The sequence below is a fragment of the Eumetopias jubatus genome, unplaced genomic scaffold, assembly GCF_037043125.1.
Source record: "Eumetopias jubatus isolate StellerSeaLion01/CBP00866 unplaced genomic scaffold, mEumJub1_p1.0 scaffold_16, whole genome shotgun sequence".
Taxonomy (NCBI): Eukaryota; Metazoa; Chordata; class Mammalia; order Carnivora; family Otariidae; genus Eumetopias; species Eumetopias jubatus.
The window spans coordinates 24,613,688-24,638,401 of NW_028274822.1; the positions used below are offsets into that span (position 1 = coordinate 24,613,688).

Genomic DNA, 24,714 nt, shown 5'->3' on the forward strand with positions numbered 1-24,714 from the left:
AAGCAAAATTTGATTATTTAAAATTGCCCTTGGCAATCCTGTCAATTGCTCATCAAGTGTGGCATGCATGACGCTGGGTAAACAGCTCTGCTCGGTAATTTCTAGACACTTTAAGCTGAGAATCCATGAAATAGGATAAAGGTGGGGAAGCAGGAAGCTGAGGGGAGGCCTGCCTGCAGATGTCACCATCTTCACCATCACAGCGCATGGTTTACTTCGTTCTGCTTTAACAGTGAACTGCTATGATCTCAGCACATGTCCAAGGGTGTCTTTATTGTGGGGTTGGAGGACATAGGACGGCATCTAGCACAGTGGGCACAAAGTAGGTGCTCACATGTTTCCTTGATTGGAATCTAGAGCTTGCTTGAACAGGTGTGTAATTCACAATGTCCTTTAAAAAGTGACAGGAGCCTTTGGCCATCTGTTTCCTCAGTTGGCATCAATTGTTGCCATCTTCCCTTTTCTTGACTTGCCTGCCCCTGCTGAATAGCTATTACTCTCCTTAGGAATGGGTCACGTCACCTATTTTTATGTGGATTGCCTGCCTAACTGGATGGCCTGTTCCATAAAGTCAGGGTATAGATCCCCATGTTTCTACTTGATTACATGGCGCTTGTCACAATGTGTTTTCCATGGAAGCCAGATGCCTCATAAATGTGGTGTTTACGGATTCCTGTCTCAACAGACATTTATTGAGCATCTGCTATGTGCCAGGCATACTGAGCATCTACTACACGCCCAATAGCGTATCAGAAAGACTTGGCAGTCATGGGGCAAAATGGATGTGAAAGAAATGCCTGCAAAACCATGAAGTTAATCCTAGAAGAAGGGAGCTGCGGCTCAGCGTAAGGGCTAACCCGGGAGGGCGCAGGGAAGGTCAGGGTTCAGTGAGCACAGGCACCTGGAACTTGGACTCTGCCCACACGGACAAGTGAGGGAAGGGCGTTCCGAGCTGCGGAAACCGCGTGTACAAAGGGCAAGGGCAAAAGACCTTCACTGTAATGGCCAGGTAGTAAACCTTTCAGACTTTCGGGCCACAGGGTCTGTGTCATGACGACACGACCATCCTCAAAGTGCAGGAGCAGCTATAGACCGTATGTGAGTGGAATGTGTGCTTGGGCTCCAATAAAACTTCATGGACACCAAAATTTGACTTTCATGTAATTGACATGTTATCTGGATATCATTCTCCTCCCTGCCCCCTCCCAGCCATTTAAGCATTTAAATGTTTACTTACCTCCTGGGCTGTACAAAAACAGGTGGCACACTAGATTTGGCCCAGGGCTCTAGTTTGCTGACCCATGCACAAAGGCAGGGAAGAAAGAGCATGTACTGAAGCAGCAGAAGAGCAGGTACTTAGGGGACACTGTGATGCAGTGGGTGTGCGTCGAGGCTGAGGGTCTCCATTTCTAACACGCTCGAGGGGACGGTGAGCCTGAGGTCCTCACTTGGAGCAGCAGAGAGCTAAAGCAGCATTAGGGCTTGATGCTGCGCTGGGTTCTATGGAATGGGAAAATAGAGACCATTTTCTTCCAGTAGCTGTTTTCAGTCTACTGAGAGAAGAGAGATTTATACAAGCAGATAAATCAACCCTCCCAGAATTAAACAGCTAGTGCCAGGCAGTGAGGTTTCCCAGTGCTGGTGCATCTAACAGGTCAGGGAAGGGCATGCAGACAGCAGGGGTCCGGCCAGAGGAGCCCCCGTGTGAGCCGGGACTGGGCCCGCTGGCTTCCAGGATGTCCACCTCGATGATGTCCACATACCATTCTTCTCTCCACTCTGTTCCTCTTGGGATTTTACTCATTCTTCTTGTCCCTTTTCCCTTGAGCCATTCCTGACCCCATTTACACAGTGTGGAGACATTGAGTACAATTTCTTGGGTGTGCTGTTCTCCCTCTGCCTGGACGGGAAGTCCCAGGAGCGAGCTCAGAGGGGTGACAACTGTAGTGAGGCTAAGGAAAGATCCTTCACCTGAGGCATAGGGACAGAATCTGAAAAGTCCCTGCAGCTGGGTGGAAGGTAGGTTTACAGGACCTAGGAGGAGGAAGGTTAGAACACCTGAGGGGAGAAGAAATGTTGACAGTTACGGTTGGCAAATGCTCAAATTTTCTCCGGAGAGAGCTCAGAGCATTCTTACTGTCTACTCCAAAGCGCTTAGGTGTACTATAAAGCTCTAGAGCACCTTCTATAAAGATACAATCAATACAGCAGGCTCAGAGGCAGAAGATCCTGTGAACTTGATTGTTCATAATGCAAGAAACGACTTTGGCTTCGTATCCTGGGCTGGGATATCAGGGATGCCAGGGATGCAATTTGGGGGTGGTTTGTGTTCCCATGAATGAGTGTTGTGAGTCTGTTGCCTCATGACTTAACTCTTCTCATTGGTGAATCCGAGACCAGTGCAGTAAGGGCCAGGGGCTTGCTTTTAAAGAGGGCAGTGACCATCTGGAGGAGCGCACTGTAAAGCAAGACCAAAATAAAGCCCACTGGCTGCAAGCTCTGGACTTGGAGCTGTCCCTCCACGAGGGAGGCCGGTTATACTGACCCAGACCACACTCTGGCTGGCCTTTTTGGTCATAAGGCTGTTAGTTTCAGGTTTGCTAGGAATGTTCTGTGGCCATGAAACCGTGTGTGTGTGTGTGTGTGTGTGCGCGCGCGTGCACGCACGCGCGCGTGTAGCCAGGTTCTAAGGCAAACAGGCCCTGTGGCGATCACATACCTATAAAATTCAGAAATTTGTCAGACAGATGTAAGGCGTGCTGCCACAAGTGACCGCCAGCCGGCCCAGATGCTGCCGTTCGGTGCACTGAGCTTCGGTTCCCATGGCTGCATATGACATTCACCGTGGGAGCTCTTAGGTCCCCTTGGATTCTGAGTTGGTCTGAGGTAGAACCCAGTCTTGGTGTTGTCACATTCTCGGGTGACTGTAGTGTGCAGTCTGGGCCGATGGCCCCCCTGCTAGATCCAGAGGGCTTACTCACTAAGGGCTGTGTTCTCCCCTGCTGGGAGTTGGCCAGCTTCATGACCTTGCAAATCCCGTAGCAGATGGGGGAGCTTGAGCAAGATTTTGGGGTAGGTTTGTGGCTTAAAGAATGCACAAGTAAATTGAGGTTGCTGACAATTCAGGAATATGCAAATACACTTTCGATTTGTTTACACTTTCTTTCACTCCTGCAGGAAAATGGCTTTGTCCCTGAATGCAGCATATCAGAGCACAGGTTCCCAAGACTTGAAGACAGGCTCTTCGGTCTTGGTCTTGGCACTGGTTGTTTTGTTTCTCATCTGAAGCGCACTAGACGCTCCCTCTGACATTGCTATTTTGTCCCGCCCTTGGGATGAGGATGCAAAGCCCTGGTAGACATAACCAGATGCAGGCTTGGCAGTCTTGCTGGCAGAATTATAATTATATTGATCTGTGGCATCCTCTTAGGATCTAGAAAGTGCCCTCTGTCCCTAGTCCTGTGAGTTACTTGTCATGGTATTAGATCACCTTGTGTTTTGAAATGAGAAGGGAGGAAGATGTGTCAAGATGGCTTTACAAGTTCTCCGGAGGGCCCCTCAGAGGTAGCAATACCCCTGTAGACACCTGAAAGCTTTATTTCTATTTGACTTTCTTGTTTTAATCTTCCAGTACACGAGGGTCTGGATCCCTGACCCTGACGAAGTGTGGCGCTCAGCTGAATTAACCAAGGACTACAAGGAGGGAGAGAAGAGCCTCCAGCTCAGACTGGAAGATGAAACGGTAAGTGCAGGTCATGGAAGGGGGAAGCATGGGGGTTTGGGTGGTACGCTGTGGGCTGGAGCTTCCCTGCAGAGTAGAGCTGCTTGAGCCCCTGGCATCTTTCTGTTGCTGTTGATCACATATGTGCAAGTGGTAAACCATGCTAATCAATATATGCCCACTGATGTTGGCAGCTGAGAGATCTCTGGTGGCCACGGCAAGGATCTTCTCCATGGAGTATCAGGGAGGGTTCCCTTCATGGGGCTGAGGCATCAGTGGGAGGTGAGGCGGGAGGTGACATGAGAGACCGCCCGTGGGAGAGTGGTTGGAGCCCTGGCTCTGGCCCCAGCCTGTCTGGGGATTGGGACCCCGGCTCAGCCGTTGCTAGCTCTGTGCCCTCAGGCAAGTTAGCAATCTTTCCATACCCGTTACTTCATCTGTTACACGTGAGCCATGGTTTGTCTAGGGTGCTTTTGCGAATACGAGGAGTTGCTATGAGACGTGTGCTCAGAATCGTGCTTGGCACATGAGCCCTTCGTGTGTGTTAGCTGCTGTAGCGAGATGGCTTTAGCAGTTGCCCTTCAGGTGGCCTCAGTCAAAAGGAAGACGAGGTAGTGAACTATGAAATCTTCCTCTGATACGATCTGATTGTCCTGAATTACATGAGCCTTCTGCAACCACCCTTCTCTGAGGTGTGCGTTCCACAAATATTTGAATACTTGCGCTGTGTCGGGTCTTGGGAGTGTATGTGGCCCCGCCATTGGGGGGGCAGGGCACAGAGGTACAGCAAAGGGCTGTGACACATTGCATGAGGCACAGAAGCAGGTGGATAAGGTGTGGGACAGAAAAGAGAGGGAGCCTGAGGAGGTGAAGGTGTTGAGGGAGTCGAAGGGGTCATGGGAAGGAGCTGGCCGTCGAAGACTCAGGGCAGAATGAGCAGGCAGAATGTCCTGGGCAGGAGTGCTGTGTGTGCCAAAGCCCCGAGGCTGCGTGGTGTTCCCTTTGTGTGTTGAAGGAAAGGAGGCCTGTGCACCGGCCACTGTTGGAATAAGGGGTCAGAGAGGTGGCCCGAGGACGAAGGCACAGGTCGTTTGGGCAGGGCTTACAAAGGAGATTGCAAGGGAAACAGGTGTTGGCAAAAACTTGGGAGTATGGTTGACACACAACGTTAGGTTAGTTTCAGGCATACAGCGTCGAGATTCAACCAGTTTATACCTTGTGCTCTGTGGGTATTAGGCTCCATGAAATAAGTCCTCCTGAGAAAGATGAATGCCACATGGAATCACTCATTTGTGTTTTGTTTTTAGATTCCATATGAGAAACAGGTTTTGAAGGAAGTGACAGGAAGAAACCAAGTATTGGCTTTGGGGTGGGTTACACTGGAGGGGCTGTTGTAGAGCAGACATTGGGGAGGAGGGAGGCTGGAGTGCTTCTGGCCTCCCTCTGAGACTAAAAGTTGGTACCACATCCTTTAGCCTTTGATCATTGACTCTTGCTGTTTTGTCTTATTTCAATCATCTTGGTCTTGTCTTTCCAGTTAGTAATGACCTACTTGAGAAACGGACCTTGTCTTACCTTTGCTCACATAGTACCTACTGTGGTTGGTGATTAACTCGTTGATTCATAGAAAGATGGAACATCTCCCTTTACTAACTTCTGTTTGTATCCCCTCAAGCCTATCACTTGGTAAAACTGGGACACCAAGTTAGATTTTTACACCAAGGTGTACATGCCTCCCCTTCCCCTTCCTGGCAGGCCGACTTGGCTAGCCTCCTCTTGGTTTGGAGGCGAGAAACAAAATTCCCAACAGATGGAATCATGTTTACTGTGTGGAATAACTTCTCACCCCACACCCCAAACAAAATGAAATTAGTTCACCCGCTTGAATGGTGTTACTTCTATTCCAACATACTTCATTTTAGATGATCTTTTAAGTGGGTGGGTATTTTTAAAGGGTTGTATGGAGGTAGTGAGGAATGACCTGTGTTGCTAAAACAGAGCAGATGCTTGTCTCCCCAGCTGAAAATCTGCCCAGCATGACTAATCCTGGAGGCTGCCCAGGACCCCCCCTCTCCCAACCTGCTACTTGGCCAGTCAGCGTGTAATCAGAATGGATGCCTGGGGCTGCAGATTAGCAGCTCTTGAGAAATAACGGGCTCTGAACGTCCAGCCCTGTCCAGGTTCCTTGCAGACTGTGGTTTGTCCACTGCTGGCTCCAGGTGGTTACTAGGAGTGACGAAGCTGAGCTGTGGACCAAAGGCAGGAGGGCAGAAGTTAAGAGGACTTGGCCTTTGCAAGCTTAAAGAGCATTTGCTCTGTAGCTGAGACCATCCTTGATGTAGTAGGCTGGCCGAAATTTACCTCGCAGTGCTCCCCCACCCTCCCTACCACCGAAGTCCAAGAGTGTGGGTTTAACTATGGTGGCAAAGGATGAAAATAAATTCATTCTCTTCTGGAACAACAGTATCCTTAACTCCCAGCTTCTACCTTACTGCTTGCTTGTGTGCTCAGCTCAAGGTGGTCAGGCTCCTCGGAGACGTTTCTTCAGTGTTGCTTATGATTTTAGTTGTGGTCAAATACACAAAACATAAAACTGACCACGTTAACCATTTTTAAATGCGCAGTTCAGTGACATAAAGCACCTCCACATTGTTGTACCACCATCCGTGTCCAGAAATTTTGATCTTGCAAAACTGAGACTGTCTCCATTCAGCTCTAACTCCCCCTTGCCAGCCACTGGTAACTTGACTGCTGTGGGTACCTCATAGAAGTGGAGTCCTACCATATTTGTCCTTCTGTGTCTGGCTTGTTTCACTGAGTGCAGTGTAAGTTACTTCTATGGGGAATTTCTTGGAAAAGGACAGCGTCCTCTCTTTCTCCCTGCAGCTGTGATGGATGCAAAGTATCCAGGTATGCAGACCCTAACACAGTGCTGCTTTTAAACTGGATCAAGTATTTCTGTCCCTGTTGGCAAACCTTGGTGATACAGAGTTCCCTCCTTGTTTGCCTGGGTAGGGAGTTGTGCCTGGCAGGCCTTCTGTCTCCTGCTGCCACCTCCCTTGTAACTCCTGCCCTCTAGTGGCAGGGAAAACTCTTGTTTCCATGGTTTTGCATCTAAATTTTTTTTTTTAATTTTAATTTAAATTCTAGTTAGTTAACATTGCAATATTGGTTTCAAGAGTAGAATTCAGTGATTCATCGCTTACATACACCCCCCACTGCTCATCATAACAAGTGCCCTCCTTAATACCCATCACCCTTCTAGCCCATCCCCCATTCATCTCCTTCCATCAAGCCTCAGTTTGTTCTCTGTTGTTAAGTCTCCTATGGTTTGTTTCCCTCTCTCTTCCTCCTCCTCCCATAAGTTCATACGTTTTGTTACTTAAATTCCACATATGGTGGGGCGCCTGGGTGGCTCAGTCGGTTAAGTGGCCGACTCTTGATCTCAGCTCAGGTCTTGATCTCAGGGTCGTTAGTTCAAGCTTCAAATGGTGCTCCACACTGGGTGTGGAGCCTACTTAAAAAAAAAAAAAAAATTTTCCACATATGAGTGAAATCATATGGAATTTGTCTTTTTTTTTTTTTTTTTAAAGATTTTATTTGAGAAAGAGAGCCCAAGGGGTGGAAGGGGCAGAGAGGGAGAGGAAGAAACAGACTCCCCGTTGAGCAGGGAGCCTGACACAGGGCTGGATCCCAGGACCCTGAGATTGTGACCTGAGCCAAAGGCAGACACTTAAACTACCAACTACCAACTGACAAATTCCAGGGTGCCTGGGTGGCTCAGTCAGTTAAGCGTCTTTATCTGAGTGACTTACTTAGCATAATACACTCTAGCTCCACCCATGTTGTTGTAAATGGTAAGATAGTCTTTCTGATGGCCGTAGTATTCCATTGTATACTTATACCACATCTTCTCTATCCATTTGCCAGTGGTGGACACTTGGGCCCTTTCCATAGTTGGTTGATAATGCTGCTGTAAACATCAGGGTATATGTACCCCTTTGAATCTGTAGTTTTGAATCCTTTGGGTAAACACCTAGTTTTGCAATTGCTAGATCATAGGGTAGTTCTATTTTTAACTTTTTGAGGAACCTCCATACTGTTTTCCATAGTGGCTGCACCAGTTTGCATTCCCACCAAGAGTGGGAGAGAGTTCCCCTTTCTCTGCATCCTTGCTTTGATTTTAGCCATTCTGACAGGTGTGAGGTGATATCTCATCATGGTTTTGATTTGTATTTCCCTGATGAGTGATGTTGAGCATCTTTTCATGTTTCTCTTAACCATCTGGATGTCTTTGGAAAAATGTCTAGGTCCTCTGCCCATTTCTTAACTGGATTATTTGGTTTTGGGGTGTTGAGCTTGATATGTTCTTTATAGATTTTTGGATACTAGTCCTTTATCTGAGAAGTCATTTGCGAATGTCTTCTCCCTTTCTGTAGGCTGCCTTTTAGTTTTGTTGACTGTTTCCTTCGCTGCGCAAAAGCTTTTTGATGAAGTCCCAATAGTTCATGTTTGCTTTTGTTTCCCTTGCCTCTGGCGATGTGTCTAGCAAGAAGTTGCTGTGGCGGAGGTTAAAGAGGTTGCTGCCTGTGTTCTCCTGTAGGATTTTGATGCTTTCCTGTCTCACATTTAGGTCTCTCATCCGTTTTGAATTTATTTTTGTGTGGTATAAGAAAGTTTCATTCATGTGCATGTTGTCCAGTTTTCCCAACACCATTGACTGTCTTTTTTTCCATTGGATGTTCTTTCCTTTGTCAAAGGTTAGTTGACCAGAGAGCTGTGGATCCGTTTCTGGGCGCTCGATTCTGTTCCACTGATATGTGGGTCTGTTTGATCTGTGGTCTGCTCTATGTGACAGTACCATACTGTCCTGATACTGTCAGCTTTGCTTTTCTTTTTCAGGATTGTTTTGGCTATTTGGTGTTTGGGTTGGTTCGGCTTTGGTCTTTTGTGGTTCCATACAAAGTTTAGGATTATTTGTTCTAGCTCTGTGAAAAAGGCTGGTGGTATTTCGATAGGGATTGCATTAAATGTGTAAATTGCTTTGGATAATATAGACATTTTAACAATGTATGTTCTTCTAATCCATGAGCGTGGAACGTTTTTCCATTTCCTTGTGTCCTCTTCAGTTTCTTTCGTAAGTGTTCTATAGTTTCCAGAGTACAGATCTTTTACCCTTTTGCTTAGGTTTATTCCTGGGTATCTTACGGTGTTTGGTGCAATTGCAAATGGAATTGATTCCTTGATTTCTTTCTGCTACTTCATTGTTAGTGTATAGAAATGCAACAGATTTCTCTACGTCGACTTTTATATCCTGCAACTTCGCAGAATTCATGTATTCGAGCAAATTTTTGTGGAGTCTTTCAGGTTTTCTACGTAGAGTATCATGTTTTCTGTGAAGAGGGAAAGTTTGACTTTTTCCTTGCTGATTTGGATGCCTTTTATTTCTTTTTGTTGTCTGATTACTGAGGCTAGGACTTCCAGTACTGTGTTAAATAGTAATGGTGAGAGTGGACATCCCCTTAGGGGAAAAGCTCTGTCTTTCCCCCATTGACTATGATAATAGCAGTGGGTCTTTTGCATATAGCCTTTATGATGTTGGGTATGTTCCATCTATCCCTGATTATTTGCTGACTGGAGTTCATATCCATTGTTGCAAAGCCACCTTCATGGCAGGTACCCCTTGTGTGCAGGGGCCTCCCTGAGTGTGAGAGGAAATGGCATATGTGAGCTTCAAGGAGGGGAACATGCCCCACCTGTGTCTTTGCATACCCAAGCCCTTGAACATAGGTGGGGCCAGGGCAAGAGGGTGGATGTAAGCCTCCATCTGTTAGTAAAAGCATACTTCATCAAAATTTAAGTGAAATGGACATTGCTAATTTTTGACAACGAAAACATCTAATATATTAAAAATACATTTGCAGTTCTCTACTGTTCAGTCTCCATCTGGCTGCCACCATAAAGAACCATTGTCTTGAAGCACGTTGTGCCTGTACATGTTTATATAAACAAACTTAAGAGGAACATGAATTATGGAGTATTGCCAAATAATGCTCCTGTCGTGTTGCCGTGGTTGCAAACACTGTCCTGTTTTGTGGGTGTCTCTGGCCTCGGCCTGTGGGGATGCGGGGGGCTGGACGCTGGGCCCGGTATTGGTATTTCCACGGGTGGATTTTCTCTGCATTTGTGCCTCTGAAAGTTGGGATTAACATGCTTGTTTGCCTTTCCTTTAAAGCATCTTGACTGCCTGGTTTCTCCCCACACTCGGAAGTGCTGTCTGTCTCTGGCATTGGCCATGTTACAGTCCACAGACCTTCAAAGCACCTGGAGGCCGTTGTCTTATTTCAAGGATGTGGGGCAAGGGGAGTGCAGAAGCGTTTTCTTGGAGCCGGATGTGTTAGTCACAGGAGTGTGTGGAGGGTTGCCGATCTCACGGTGTCGGCCCTGAAGCCTGAGGCCAAGTGGCAGAGTGACCACGTGTTCTTTCATAAGCTTCCAGTTTGTGTTTAAGATAATGGAGCCCTTGAAGATGCAGGACCCAGGGAAAGGCCCCTCTTACTCCAGTGTGAGGACGGTGCCAAACATATCCAGCTGTTACAGCCAGGAGATGGCCAACTTGGTTCTTTATGTCAAGAAGCAAATGTTGCGGAAGAACTAGGACCACTCTACTTGGCCGTTGGTGCACTCGGACCTGTGCACCTGGAGAATGCCCACAGGTCTTGTCAGCCCAGTTCAGGGCAAGTGTCAGCTGTATGCACATCTGGCAAAACCAGAGCTGAGAGTGGTAGATACTCTTGTCCCAGTAGAACTTCCTAGTGCAAGTGATTTTGACTAGTATAGTAGGTTTTCCTCTTTGTTTTACTGGTTATTTCTGTTCTTTTAAACTTATTTGGTCACCTAATAATTATTTGCCTTCAATAGCTCAATAATCCACAGATGAGACTGTCTTTGTTTAGATGGCAAGAATAATATGAAGACCGTATTTATCCTGTTTATATTGTACATCTACAAAAAACATTTGAAGTTATAGAACAAATGGCACATAAAGATCTATTGGTAATATTGTTACCAATGCAATAAGTTATCTCGCCTAAAGTAGGCTGTAATTTTCAGATGGACATATTTTTATTGTAAAATACACGTAACCTAAAAATGAGCATCTTCACCGTGTTCCGACGTGTCCTGTCAGGGGCAGTAAGGGTATTCACACCGTGGTGCGACCATCGCCAGCATCCATCTCCTGAGGGATTTGTCTCCTATTACCATTGCCCTTTTCCTCCACTGTGGGTTTCCCATCAGTTGGGATGCTTTGCCTGGCTGCTTCTGCTCAGAGATGGGTGAAGCAGTGATTTCTGCCCTCCGTCCTCCCCACCCACCCCCCACCGCCAGCAAGGGACATTTGGCAGTGTCTGGATACGTTTGGAGTTGTCCTGAGGAGGGTGGTCAGCTACTTGCATCTGGCAGGTGGAGGGCAGGAGTGCTGCTAAGCACCCAAAATGCCCAGGGCAGCAGCCCCTACCCCCCATCCTAAATGAAAACCGTGTGGAGGTTGAGTAAACCCTGGATTAACTCGTAGGGGAAATGTCTGGATTGTTCACTGCTGAGACCTACCAAGCTAAGGCCCGACGATTCAAACAGAATGCCTAAGCTGTGTTTCCTGCTTAATTTGGATTCAAAAGATTACCCTGGACTCCATGTTCTTATGCTGCTGTCATTTTGTTTAAAATTCAAACTTCTTTTATGTTTTCCTTTATGGCCATTTTCTTCCCTTAGTTACTTGTCTCACCATTTATTCATGATTCATTAAGAGGAGTTGAGCCATGATATGACAGGGTCTGGTTATACAGCAGTGAAAACAGCCCATCTATACCCTTGTGGGGGTTTTCAGTCTAACCTGTAATGAATGTAATACATTTGTAAGCATAGGGTTTAGAAAATGAAAGGTCAAGGCCAGAAATCTTTAGAAATCTATTAGAAACTTGGTGAGATACTTGACTGTACCTCCACTGTACCTTTTACACTCCCCCTAAATGCACACTCTTTTTGAAACCCCCTTGGGCAGCGACTTCTGGGTTTCTTGCTGACTTCTCAAAGCAGGAACACGTACCGCGGTAGGGTAGAGACCATACCTAAATGCTCCAACATGGTTCGGAGCCCATTTTGACTTCTCTAGTTGGGCGCCAGAGTTCACTATGTGTAGCCTTTCAGGGTCAACCAACCCCTTGCCAGCTGGTAACCATATTACTGCTAGCTTACTTTTCTCTGGATCTCTAAGTTCTATGGGTAGAGTAGGAGAAAAAAGTTGGCTTTATCTGCCCTATATGCTGCTTCTTAGCCCCAAATCTTTGTGTTGGGAGTTGTCATTCAAAGATGTTTCTAGGATTATGTTCTCTTTGTGTAGTTCCGTGTAACATGGATATGAGTTGATACGAGAGATGTCATGAAAAAAATCCAACATTCCATTCAGCTAATATTTTTTAGCATCTGCTAAGTATTCTAAAACTATAGACCCACAGAGTATAGGGCAATCTAGACCTTTGTTCTCCAGAAGAACACTGTGGTACAGTGGAATGTGGTCTGTCTGTACTGGCCAGTATGGTAGTCTGGCCACATGTATCTGTTGGGCCCTTGAAATGGGACTAGTGTGGCTGAGAAACTGAAATTTTGAATATATTTAATTTCACTGAATTTAATTTCAATAGCCACACATACTGCTCTATTAGAAAGTGCAAGTATGGACCAATCCCTTAACTTCTTTCTCTATATTCTCAAGTTTTGGCTAGTCCTAATATGCTAGATGAGGACCAATTGGAGATGGCCATCTGTTCGTCCGGAGGGAGGGGTCAAGGCTCATTACGCGTGGGTGACTGAGAATTAAATCTTGTCATGAGTGTTTATTCACCTCTACACCTCCAATGGCCCAGTTACTACATTGTGAAGTCTTTTGTGCCGGGAAGTTTTCATGGTCCCTGATCACATCCTAAATGCTTAGATTTCAAATAAAACCATGTTAGCTGTGAACGTTCGATACTAACAGCAGTGTTGGAATCAAAATCCTATTAAACAAACCCTTAAGTGTCTCATTCCCTGATTCCCTCTGGATGTACACACACCACAGAATCTGTTCCGTCTATTGCTGAGCTTGCACCTCCTCCATCCTTGCTACAGCTCTGGGCATTTTTACTTACCAATTCTACTGTAACCAGTACCGCTGGCTTATTTGTGGACCTTCTTTTCACAAAATCACATATGCGTTTCCCTCTATGTGCTTGAGGGAGAGTTTTTGAGAGAGTATTTCATCTGAGGAAAGTTGGAATGGCAGCGTTTCTGTCTCAGGGTTTAAAAGAGTTGGAGCTCAGGTCCCCGTTTTCTAATCTGAAAAACGAGGGGCTGAGCTAGGTGAGCCCTGCAGTTCTGCACTTGGCTGAGTTCTGTGCTGTGTACCAGGGGTGGGAGGGGGGTGCAGAGCCACACGGGACATGAAGAGCGAACGTGCTGCTCCAGGGGTGAGGGCATCTCCATAGGGAGGTCTGCAGAAAGACTCAGGGAGAGGGAGGGTCATGTTAGAGTCCCGGTGACAGCAGTGACTCAGCTAAAGGTGAAAGGTGGCAGGGAGAGCCATCACCTCTAGAACTTAAATCTCAACATAGTCCATTTCCCCTTGTTGCCTATCTTCTGGAAATTTTGTATCCTGCCCCATCTCCTGTATGGAGTAAATTTGATAAGAGACCTTTTCACAAAAAGAGGAGTGCCCCCACACTCCCCACAGGAACCTGTATAGAGAAAACCTCACTAACATGGCTAACTGTTGATAATTTGTGGGGATGTCGTTCCACAGAGACTTTAACATAGTTTTCCAAAAAAAAAAAAAAAAAAAGGAATCCTATATTTCATTCTGTAACCTGCCTCTTCATAAATTCAGCGGGATGCTGTGGGTAGCTGCTGGCCTATAAATACAGGTGTATGTCAGGTGTTACTTTCACGATGGATAGGTTATTGAGATCTTTACCCATATATGTGAGATTGTCTCCTGAGGCCAAGAAAGAGTGCCTTCATGAAAGGGTCTGGCAGGGTGTTACCAGCTGCCTTCTAAAAAGGTCAATCTATCTGAACCTGGGCGCAGTATACCTGTTTGGCCACATCCTTTGTACTGAGGGTCTTACCAGTTTCTACACCTTTGCTTATGTGGTGGTTAATGGTGCCGCTAATCTATTACTTGTATCTCTTTGGTTAATGGCAATTGAATAGTTTTCGTGTTGTCCGTAGTTCTTTTTGTGGCTTGTATTCCTTACATTATTTTCTGTTGGGGTATTGGTTTTCTTTTTGGCTTCTTAAAACTTTGGCTACTAAGATTAATTCTGTTATGTAATGCAAAATCCTTGTCCCCTTCTCTCATTTTACTCTGTGGTGTGTTTTATGATGGCTTAAAAATTCTATTGATAGTCAAAATACAAAAATTTTGTAACAGACTTCTGACTCTTCATCATTCTTTAAAAGTACTTCCTAAAACTGACTACGTTTTCTTTATTTTGGTTTTATTTTTTGTTTTATCTAAAACTTACTTTGTATGAGGGAATGAGAATAGAACAGTGGCTCAGTTCTTTTTCTCTAAATAGCTTCAAGTTTACCTACTGTTATAGGGGAAATTACTTTTAATGACTTCAGTGTTATGAACAAATTTTTCTTCTGTGCCTTCATTTATTTCTGGATCTGCTATTAGGTTTCCTCTATCTGCCGATTTTAGCACCATTACTGTACTTGCTGGCTGTAATATACTTTAAGATCTGGTTGTGCAAGACCATCTAAAAGTGGGACAGGAAAGAACATTGATATTTATGTTTAAAAAAAACTGTTATTAAAGTAAATTGGGGCTACGTCCATAGAATTTCCTGAAAGGCTTATATAGAAGAGTTGTTCTTAAAATATCTATAGACCACCTGTTGCAGAACTACTTGTGGGTTTTTTTTTTTTTTAATTTCAGATTCCTGGGTCCCACCCCAGACTCTGCCCACACATTAAGTAGTGTTTGAGAAACTGTTTTTTACAAGCTCTCAGATTTTAAAGAACACCATAAAAAACTTAAAACATTGTAAGCCATAGCCAAGATTCTCCTATTTACACACTAAAGAACATCTTTTTATTACATAAATATGTATATCCATGGGTCTGTTGTAAATATACCCTATCAGTAAACATCTCTGGAGTACTCACGTCCAAGTGTTAACGCTAAGGATACAAGGATAGCACTTTGCCTTTGAGACTCCCTGATGACCCGCATGTGTATATCTCAAGCTTCTGTCCTATGTTAGGTCAAAGTAAAATGACTTCCCTGGAGTAGCTTGTAGTCAGCTTGTCAAAGAATATATGTACAATTTGAGGGCATTTATGCAGAGCACTTAGTTGCAAGGCAATCCCAATAAAAAGTGAATGGGTCGGTTGATGGGGGAGAGGAAAGCAGCAGCCTTAAATGAGGCCAAAGAAGGTTTGTGCGTGGGAGGAGGAGCAGTACTCCTATCGCAACCAGGATTAAAGACCCCCTAAGGATTAATTCAACAAGCCAGTAGAATACATCATTAAATCTCCTTGTGCTTCCAGATCTCTCATGTCATTCATTCATTTTTACCTCGATACATTGGGATTATGTCACCGGCAAGTTTTCCACCTGGGCTGGTCTCTATCGCAAGACAAGCATTTTGTTCAGTCGGCCCTTCTTTAAAATGGGTTATTGGTCTTCATCACTTACGAACATGTTAGGGCAGTGATCCTAGAGGACAAGAGAAGACATTGAATGCAGGCTACATGGTTCCTAACCCTGCCTTTCTGTGTCTCTTACTTGCATTTCTTTAGATTCGGGAATACCCCATTGATGTTCAAAGCAACCAGCTGCCTTTTCTGCGGAATCCGGATATCCTGGTGGGAGAAAATGACCTAACTGCCCTTAGCTACCTACACGAGCCTGCAGTTTTGCATAATTTAAAGGTCCGTTTCTTGGAGTCGAACCATATCTACACTTACTGTGGTAAGTGGTGTGCATCTGTTGGCTGCGTGGGTTTGAAAGTACTTACAATCTTCAGACTTTACGTGTTCAACTCTCTAATAGTTAGGAATCCTACTAGTATTCTCTTAAGTACCTCTCATCTGCGACACTTGAAGGGTTTGCAATCAGAGAATGTGGCTTAATGAGGCTGCCCTACATCCCTGTGGGATGATTGGTGTTAATCACAGCTCAACCAGGGAAGAAATGGGCCACACCATGTGGCTTGCACGACTTCGGCGTAGTCCTAGAGTCTGTAGGAGAGGAGTAAAGGCATCCCAGGGTCCTAGCTCGGGTGTCTGCTGTCCTCATTGAGCACACTCCTGGAAATAGATGCCCGACTGGCTTCTGTTCTCAGCCTAGGAAAGTGCTGTCTTTGACCCTCTCCCTTGCCATGTATGAACATGATGCATGATGAATATTTGTTGAATTCACGAGCAGAAAACATGACAAATGCTTTAAAAGTCCTAAAATTCTCATTTTTGTTTTTCTTGAAACTTCTCAATTTCCTACATTCCTTTTTTTTTTTTGTGAGTATGAAGTGGTGTGGTGAAAACCAGAGCCCTGTAAATCCTTGTCTGAGGAGCAAACCGTTTCAGGGTGTGGCTGAGCAGTCAGGCCACGGGCTGCTTTAGTGGGGGGGGGGTCATCCCTGCTGTGCTTCAGAGCCCTGGTCTTCCCTCTTGATCACGAGGGGGGGCCCCAGGACCAGAGTTCTTCTCACTGTGCTGTTCCACTTTGGCTTGGAATCAGTTGGTTGGCTACTGAGTTCTGGTGAGCTTTTCTGCTAGACTTCAGTGCTTGAGAAGTAGTTTCCCCAAAACTCCTTCAGCCCAATTGCTAGTGGGAATTTTATTTGAAAAAGACCATCAGTTATCAGAGGCTTTAATAAGTTGGGCTTTTTCCAAAAAATAAATAAAATCTCCCTTTTTGGGAGAAAGGAATAAATCACCATCAGCTTCATTTTTTAAAGTCCTCCTGTCTAAAAGAGGTCCTGGTGTCTGTACGTAATTCTCCAAATGACCCTTGGCACCTCTGGCTTCAGCTGTTCAGAGTAACCAACATGGCGCAGAATACAGAGTCCTCAGGAAACACTCCTTTCTGCTCTGAAAGTGGCTTTCAGACATTTTAGGAAAATGTGTGACCTTAGAGTATAATACGAAATTTGAATGCTACATGAATTAGGCTTTTATACAATCCTCTAACAACCAGTACAGCATACTAAGGCTGTTTTTAAGAGACCTCCAAGTCATTAGCTTTAGATGGAATATATCAGTTCTGGGCCTTATTTTTTTGGTCTAGGTTGTCTTTTCAGGCAAACTTCCATTTGAAAAGTTGGTGGGTGTTCTTTCTCTCCCTTAGCCTGAAATGTAGTACACCAGATGATTCCAAGTATTCTCTGGTATTTTTTCCTCTTTTAAATAGACTTTTTAAAGCAACTGCATTTAGGTTCACAGCAAAATTGAGTAGAAGATAGAGATTTCCCATATGTGAACACCTCCCTCCCCCCAACACATGCTCAGCCTCATCTCCTATTAACATTCTGTTCAAGCGTGGTACGTTTGTTACAACTGATGAACCCACAGTGACACATCATTATTACCCAAAGTCTCTAGTTTCCATTAGGGCTCACGCTTAGTGGTGGACATTCTATGGGTTTGGACAGATGTATAATGACATGTATCCACCATTATGGTATCCTAACAGTAGTTTCACTGCCCTCAAATCCCCTGTGCTCTGCTTCTGCATTCCTCCCTCCCCCCAGTCCCTGGCAACCACTGATCTATCCTGCTGCCTCCATTTTGCCTTTTATGGAACATCATAGAGTTGGAATCACGCAGCCTTTCCACATTGGCTTCTTCCACTAAGTAATACGCGTTTAAGTTTTCTCCATGTCTTTTCACACCTTGATAAACCACTTTTTATAACACTAACATTCCATTATCTGCATGTATCACGGTTTGAGTCACTTATGGAAGGCCCTCTTAGTTGCTTCTAAGTTTTGGCAGTTGTCAAAGCTGCTGTGAACATCCACGTGCAGTTGTTAGCATCAATGTGAGTTTTCAACCCCTTTGGATAAATACCAAGGAGTGTGAAAGCTGAATCATACAGTAAGAGTATGTTTTGTAAGAAACAGCCAAAGTGGCTATACCATTTTGCCTTCCACCAGCAATGAAGGAGAATTTCCATTGCTCCACATCCTCACCAGCATTTGGTGTTGTCCCTGTTCTGGGTTTTGGCCATTTGAATATGTGTATGGTGGTATCCCCTTAGAGTTGTAATTTGTACTTCCCTAATGATATATGATGTGCTTATTTGCCATCTCTAGATCTTAAAGTGAGATCTCTTTAGATCTTTTAACCATTTTTCAATCAGGTGGATCATTTTCTGATGAGTTTTAAGAGTTTTTTTATTTGTTTTGGATATCACTCCTTTATCAGATACATTTTTGGGGGGGGGGGAAATATTTTTCCCATTCTCTTATTTTCTCGTGTACCTTTACAAACACCAGAGGGGGACACAATGTAGGCAATCCCCCATCTTGGCAATGATCTTTGCATTCTTATTTCTGCTTCCCCACAGGACTGGAAAAGCTCACATTTTTTTTTGTACCCCTGTCAGTGGTTTTCTTGAGATTCAGAATATGCTCTTATAGGAAAGAAAAAGGCATGAATTTCTTAAAGATTGGAGTTCATTTTTCTTCTTAAATTCTCAGATATTACCCTGCCCTTCCATAAAAGATCTAGGATGTTAGACGGTTTGCTGACTCTTCATGCAACGTGTATTCATTGAGGCCATCATTGTGACATACTTTCGGGGGCTACAAAACTTTAAAAAAAAAATACATGATACAAAGTGATGGGAGCTAATAAAAATCTAACACTCTGTGCTTACTATGCAAGATGCTGGTCCAAGAGTTCTTTATTAATCGTTATCCTCAGGACCAGCAGGTAAAGGTAATTACTATTCCCAATTTTATAGTCCAGGAGGCTGAGGCACTTAGAGAATAAGTAATTTGCCAGAGTCCCACAGTTGTTAACCAGCTGAGACAAGATCTGATTGTGCAACATTTCATATGTATTTTAGGAGTGTCGTTCGTTGAGCATTTGTATACATGCATGTACGTACATGTGCTTCTTCCATGCTCTAGGGTATCTGGAGGCCCAGCTTGCTTTGCTCCACCAGGGCCTAGCACAGTACCTGGTGAAGATTCAGATACATCTTGATTTAGTTGAGTGATCGGTTATGATTTATTCTCTTACTCCTTGTTTAGTTTTGATGTATATAAACAAGAGCCTTTAAAAGGCCGATGCCAAGTGGCCATCTTGCTCTCAGAATCTGACTGCATTCTCTGTTTGCAGGTATCGTGCTTGTTGCCATTAATCCTTACGAACAGTTGCCAATCTATGGTCAAGATGTCATCTATGCCTACAGCGGCCAAAACATGGGGGACATGGACCCCCACATCTTTGCTGTGGCGGAAGAAGCCTATAAGCAAATGGCCAGGTAAGAAGAACCTCAGTCCAGCAGTCCTTTTGGGTCATCAGAGGGCAGAAAGGGAAGTTTCTACCTTCCTTGGCTGCTTTTGCCCAGTGGTTGAGTGGTGATTCCAGATTGAGTAAAAGTAATGGGAACAGAACCAGCCCAGGTTCTAGTTCTCGCTGCATTTCCTCTCATTGTCTTCATCCTGTGAACCTGAACCTATGCTTGAAGAGCAGTTGCTCCTAAGACTTAGTTCATTTTCTGAGCAATGAAATAAATGCTGTGGGATTTCATCTCTCCTTGACTGCCTTTTGGATTTTTTTCCTCCCCTCCTGGTGTAACAAAATTCATTTTCTAGCATCACCATTTGTTTCACAGATCCCGCTGAAGGCTCACTGCCTTTGAAGGAACCAGGACTCTCATAACTTCCTGAGATACCAAATATTTGAAAAAGGAATTTCGAAATAGGAGTTATGCATAGTGGTTTGAGGTTTTTTGTTTGGCTTTAGAGTTCACTTTAGGGACTAAAGTAAATCTCAGTTTTGCTCTATGGGTTCAGGTCTGTTTCATTGGAAAATGGGCTAGGTGATTCTATTAGGGTTCTGCAGGGAAAGAGAACCAGTAGCAGGGAAAGAAAGAGGGTGTGTGTGTGTGTGTGTGTGTGTGTGTGTGTGTGTGTATTTTAAGGAATGGTCTCCCATAGTTTGTGTGTGTGTGTGTGTGTGTGTGTGTGTGTTTATTTTAAGGAATGGTCTCCCATAGTTGGGCAGGCTTGGACAAATCCAAAATCTGCAGGGTAGGCTGGCAGGCTGGAGACCCACAGAGGAGTTGATGTTGTATTTCAAGTCTGAAGCCAGTATGCTACCATAATTCTCTCTTCGGGGAAGGTCATTTACCCCCCCACCCCTTAGGGCCTTCATCTGATTGGTTGAGGCCCACCCACATTATGAAGGGTAATGGGTTAAAAAAAAAATCTGATTGAAATGCTAATCTCCTCTTAAAAAATATCTTCACCAGCATTATCTTGACTAGTGTTTGATCAAATGTCTGGGTACTATGGCCTAGCTAACTTGACACATAAAACTAATCACCACACCGATGGTCTTGAACTATTCAGGCTTACGGTAGGGAAAGATAGTTTGACCGAAGTTTTGGTAGAAATGCATATTCCTATTAACACTAACATGCTGGATCTTTTCAACCAAATCTTTCTTGCCATCTCTAGAGAACTCCTTATGGAGCTAGCAAACTCAGGAAAGTCCTTTGTGGGCAGGAGGGCTGCTTTGGCTAATTTAGTGAGAGGAGAATCCCATTTAAGATGGTCTGTTTTTCAGTGGATTTCAGAGTATAATTTTCAGCCCAGTGAAAGTTTTCACGAAGGAAGGCTCTCCTTGTAGGCTTGTTTACTGATTTAGTGTTTTATTGCTGGTTGTGAAATTCAGTATATAGAAAGTTCTGCTTCTGTATGGATCTATACTGACCAGGTTCAACATGAGCAGTGATGGGAGAACTGAGCAATTCAACAAATAGAATGATCCATAACCATTTTATTTCTCTAAAGTGTGGCGGGAGACGGGGGTGCTAAAGTGGTCTCCACCTTTGACATCTCTAATACCATAAGAAAGACCACATACTGTATCAATCTACTTCAGGGCCTGACCAGAAATCACTTAGCTTGATAACTTACTGATGCAAACCTCCTGACTGAAAGCATGTTTCAAGGTCAGGTCATGTGGAGAGAAGAATGGATTAATGTGCTTCAGGGTTTTAGTACACAGCCCTACTCAGGTATTACTGTGGGAGGTCAAGTGTATGGCACAGTGGAGAGAGACCTGGGGTCAGGACAGTCTCCCATGCCTTGGGAGAATCACTTAAGCTGAGTCTTCCACTATCTTCCTTCCTTTTTTGGAGGATGATTTCTTTGTGGGTATAGAACAGAAGGTGAGGGGCACGTGGGTGGCTCAGTCATTTGAATGTCCGGCTCTTGGTTTTGGCTCAGGTCATGATGTCATGGGTTGTCAGATTGAGCCCCTATCGGGCTCTGCGTGCAGTGAGGAGTCTGCCGGAGGTTCTCTCCCTCTGCCCCTCTCCTCAAGTGCATATGTGCACTCTGTCTCTTTGTAAAATCTTAAAAACAAAAAGGAGGTGAGTGTAGGTTGGTTCTGATGACTTCCTACCATGCTAAAGGTTGTAGCAGCTCTTTGACTTGTCTTTTGATGGATGTCATTGATCATTGTTTTTGTCCCATTCTTCTTTTACCCAGTTGCACTTAGATGTAGCCAAAGTTGCTGGTTTGGGGTTTTTTGTTTTGTTTTTTACCAAAGATGTCTTGGGGTGCCCCCGATAGCTTTGAGAATCTCCTAGCCTCTGGTGCTATCCACACCATACGTCCTCTGCCTAAATGCCTCCCTTCTTCCCTTCTATGCCTAAAGGCTGGGCTCATGGTTATTCTACACTTGCGTTATTTCACTTGTTTAGGTCCGTGTTCATGCCTAGTAGAGGGAAGGGGATGTGGTTGTACAGGGTGGTAGTGATACGGTCTTGGCCTAGGATTATGAATTTGACAGTTAAGAGGCTTGGATGTTAAAGTTGGACCAGGAATTGCTTCCTTTAGGGTTTTAAGGTTTATATTCATTTTATTCACCGAGTCCTAGCATGTAGCCAAGTAATTTTGCTGAAATTCTTATGCAATTTTTGCTCACGAACGTGCATTAGAAGTGTAAGACCAGCACATGTGGCCGTAGGAGAGAGCTATTTTTGAATGTTCTGGTGTCAGCAGCTCCAGGTTTCTGTTACTGATCTGAGACAGGCATTGGAAGCCCCAGCAGAATCTTTGTTGTGCAGGAAAGTTTTTGCTGTATTTCCAGTATGAACCTTCTCTGTCAATTCCAGATGCTAGAACACATTCATTTAACAGTACTTGCTGTGTTGTGCCCTTTGTCAATTCATCAGTAGTTGTTGAAATAATTATGCGATTCAAGTAGCCACGGCCTAGCACAGTGTGCTTTGCACCTAAGCCTCTAACAGCTGGGTGAAATAAAGGGTGTAAGGAACCAAAGTTAATGACTTCCAGTCTTGGGAGACTGTGACTTAGTTGGCCTTGAATTCAGTTCTTTCTCTTGATTCACCAGGGATTTGATTTGATTTGATTTTTTTTTCTTTCAAGTTTTTATTTAAATCCTAGTTACCATAGAGTGTAATATTGGTTTCAGGAGTAGAATTTAGTGATTGATCACTTACGTATAACACTCAGTGCTCATCAAAACAAGTAGCCTCCTTAATACCCATCACCCATTTAGCCCATCCCCCACCCACCTCCTTCCATCAACCCTCAGTTCTCTATCGTTAAGAGTCTCTTATGGTTTATTTCCCTCTTTCTCCCCCCTTCCCATATGTTCATCTGTTTTGTTTTGTTAAATTCCACATGAGTGAAATCACATGGCATTTGTCTTTCTCTGACTCATTTCACTTAGCATAATATACTCTAGCTCCATCCATGTCATTGCAAATAGCAAGATTTCATTCTTTTTGATGGCTGAGTAATATTCCTGTGTGTGTATGTATTTATACCACATCTTTATCTGTTTGTCAGTTGGTGGACACGTGGGGCCTTTCCATAGTTTGGCTATTGTTGATAATGCTGCTATAAACATCAGGGTGCGTGTACCCCTTCGGATCACTGTGTGTGTATCCTTCAGGTAAATAGTAGTGCAATTGCCAGATTGTAGGGTAGTTCTATTTTTAGCTTTTTGAGGAACCTCCATACTGTTTTCCAGAGTGGCTACACCAGTTTGCATTCCCACCAACAGTGTGAGGGGGTTCCCCTTTCTCCACATCCTTGCCAACATCTGTTGTTTCCTGTGTTGTTGATTGTAGCCATTCTGACAGGTGTGAGGTGGTATCTCATCATGGTTTTGATTTGTATTTCCCTGATGAGTGATGTTGAGCATCTTTTCATATGTCTGTTAACCATCTGGATGTCTTTGGAAAAGTGTCTATTCATGTCTTCTGCCCATTTCTTAACTGGATTATTTGTTTTGGGGGTATCGAGTTTGATAAGCTCTTTATAGATTTTAGATACTAATGCTTTATCAGCTATGTCCTTTGCAAATGTCTTCTCCCATTCTGTAGGCTGCCTTTCAGTGTTGTTGACTGTTTCCTCCACTGTGCAGAAGCTTTTTATCTCGATGAGGTCCCAATAGCTCATGTTTGCTTTTGTTTCCCTTGCCTCTGGTGACATATCTAGCAAGAAGTTGCTATGGCCGAGGTCAAAGAGGTTGCTGCCAGTGTCGTCCTCTAGGATTTTGATGGTTTCCTGTCTCACATTTAGGTCTTTCATCCATTTTGAGTTTATTTTTGTGTGTGGTATAAGTGGTCCAGTTTCATTCTTCATGGTGCTGAAGTTTTCCTAACACCTTTTGTTGAAGACACTGTCTCTTTTCCATTGGATATTCTTTCCTGCTTTGTCAACAATTAGTTGACCATATAGATTTTCTTTCTTGATGTGGCTCACATCAGGGACTTTCCAACTCTTGTAGCTCTGGGTGGGTGGATGGGTGGGTGGGGGATCCTGTCAAAGCTCAAAGGGATAGATACAGACCATCATCCCCATCCTGAGAGCTGCTGCAGAGCCCGGCCATGCTGGAGGAAAGGAGGAGGAAACACAAGGACAGCCAACGATTGGTCACTGTCCCTACCCCTGCTGAATTCAGCGAAACTAGACTTGAGAGTAAATGGAGATTCACAGTGAAGAAAAAGGTTAGGGGTACCTGGGTGGCTCAGTTGGCTGAGTGTCCGACTCTTGGTTTTGGCTCAGGTCATGATCTCAGGGTCGTGAGATCGAGCCCTGCATCTGGCTCCACTCTTAGCATGGGAGCCTGCTTGGGATTCCCTCTGTCCCTCTCCCTCTGCCTCTTGCCCACCCCACACCCCCATCTCATGCATGCACAGTCTCACAAAGAAATAAAATCTTTCTTTAAAAAAAACAAGTTAAAATCGTATGAAATCTCACATTCATGAATTCCAGCCTCTGCATTAGAACCTATATTCCCTCTGAGAGGGGACTCACCTCCACTGCTTGCTACTCTACTTCTCCTTTCTCCCAGGCCAAGATTCAGAATGCCCACTCTTCGTTTTACCCACCTCAGCCTCAGCTCCTGCACTAAACTGTAGCCACAGGCATTTGTGTGGTTCCGTTATTTGATAGGTTCCTTACTGAATGAACACCGAAAACTGTAAGAACATTCCTGGACTCTGAAGGAGTGCAGAGTCTGATTGGGGAGAGAAGCCCTAGTTGGCCAAAACACCTGTAACTGCAGGAAGTGTAAATAAAAGCCATGCATGGGGTTGTCGGAATTGGGCCTGGAGTCTTGACGGTTACAGATGGTCCAAGAAAACGGGAGGGTTTGAGGTGGGTCTTGATGAATTCATAGGATACATAGAAGAAGGCGTCTGCATGATTGGAATAGAGATCACC

At 44.5% G+C, this 24,714-nt stretch overlaps 1 protein-coding gene across 2 annotated transcripts in view; it reads left to right on the forward strand.

Annotated features, from left to right (window-relative positions):
• Positions 1 to 24,714, forward strand: part of MYO5B (myosin VB) — a 356,309-nt gene that overhangs the window by 155,762 nt on the left and 175,833 nt on the right. For both annotated transcript variants that reach the window (XM_028098354.2, XM_088019706.1), the window contains exons 2-4: positions 3,632 to 3,742; positions 15,569 to 15,740; positions 19,118 to 19,262. In XM_028098354.2, the coding sequence (XP_027954155.2) occupies positions 3,632 to 3,742; positions 15,569 to 15,740; positions 19,118 to 19,262 (428 nt within the window). The remainder of the gene's footprint in view (positions 1 to 3,631; positions 3,743 to 15,568; positions 15,741 to 19,117; positions 19,263 to 24,714) is intronic.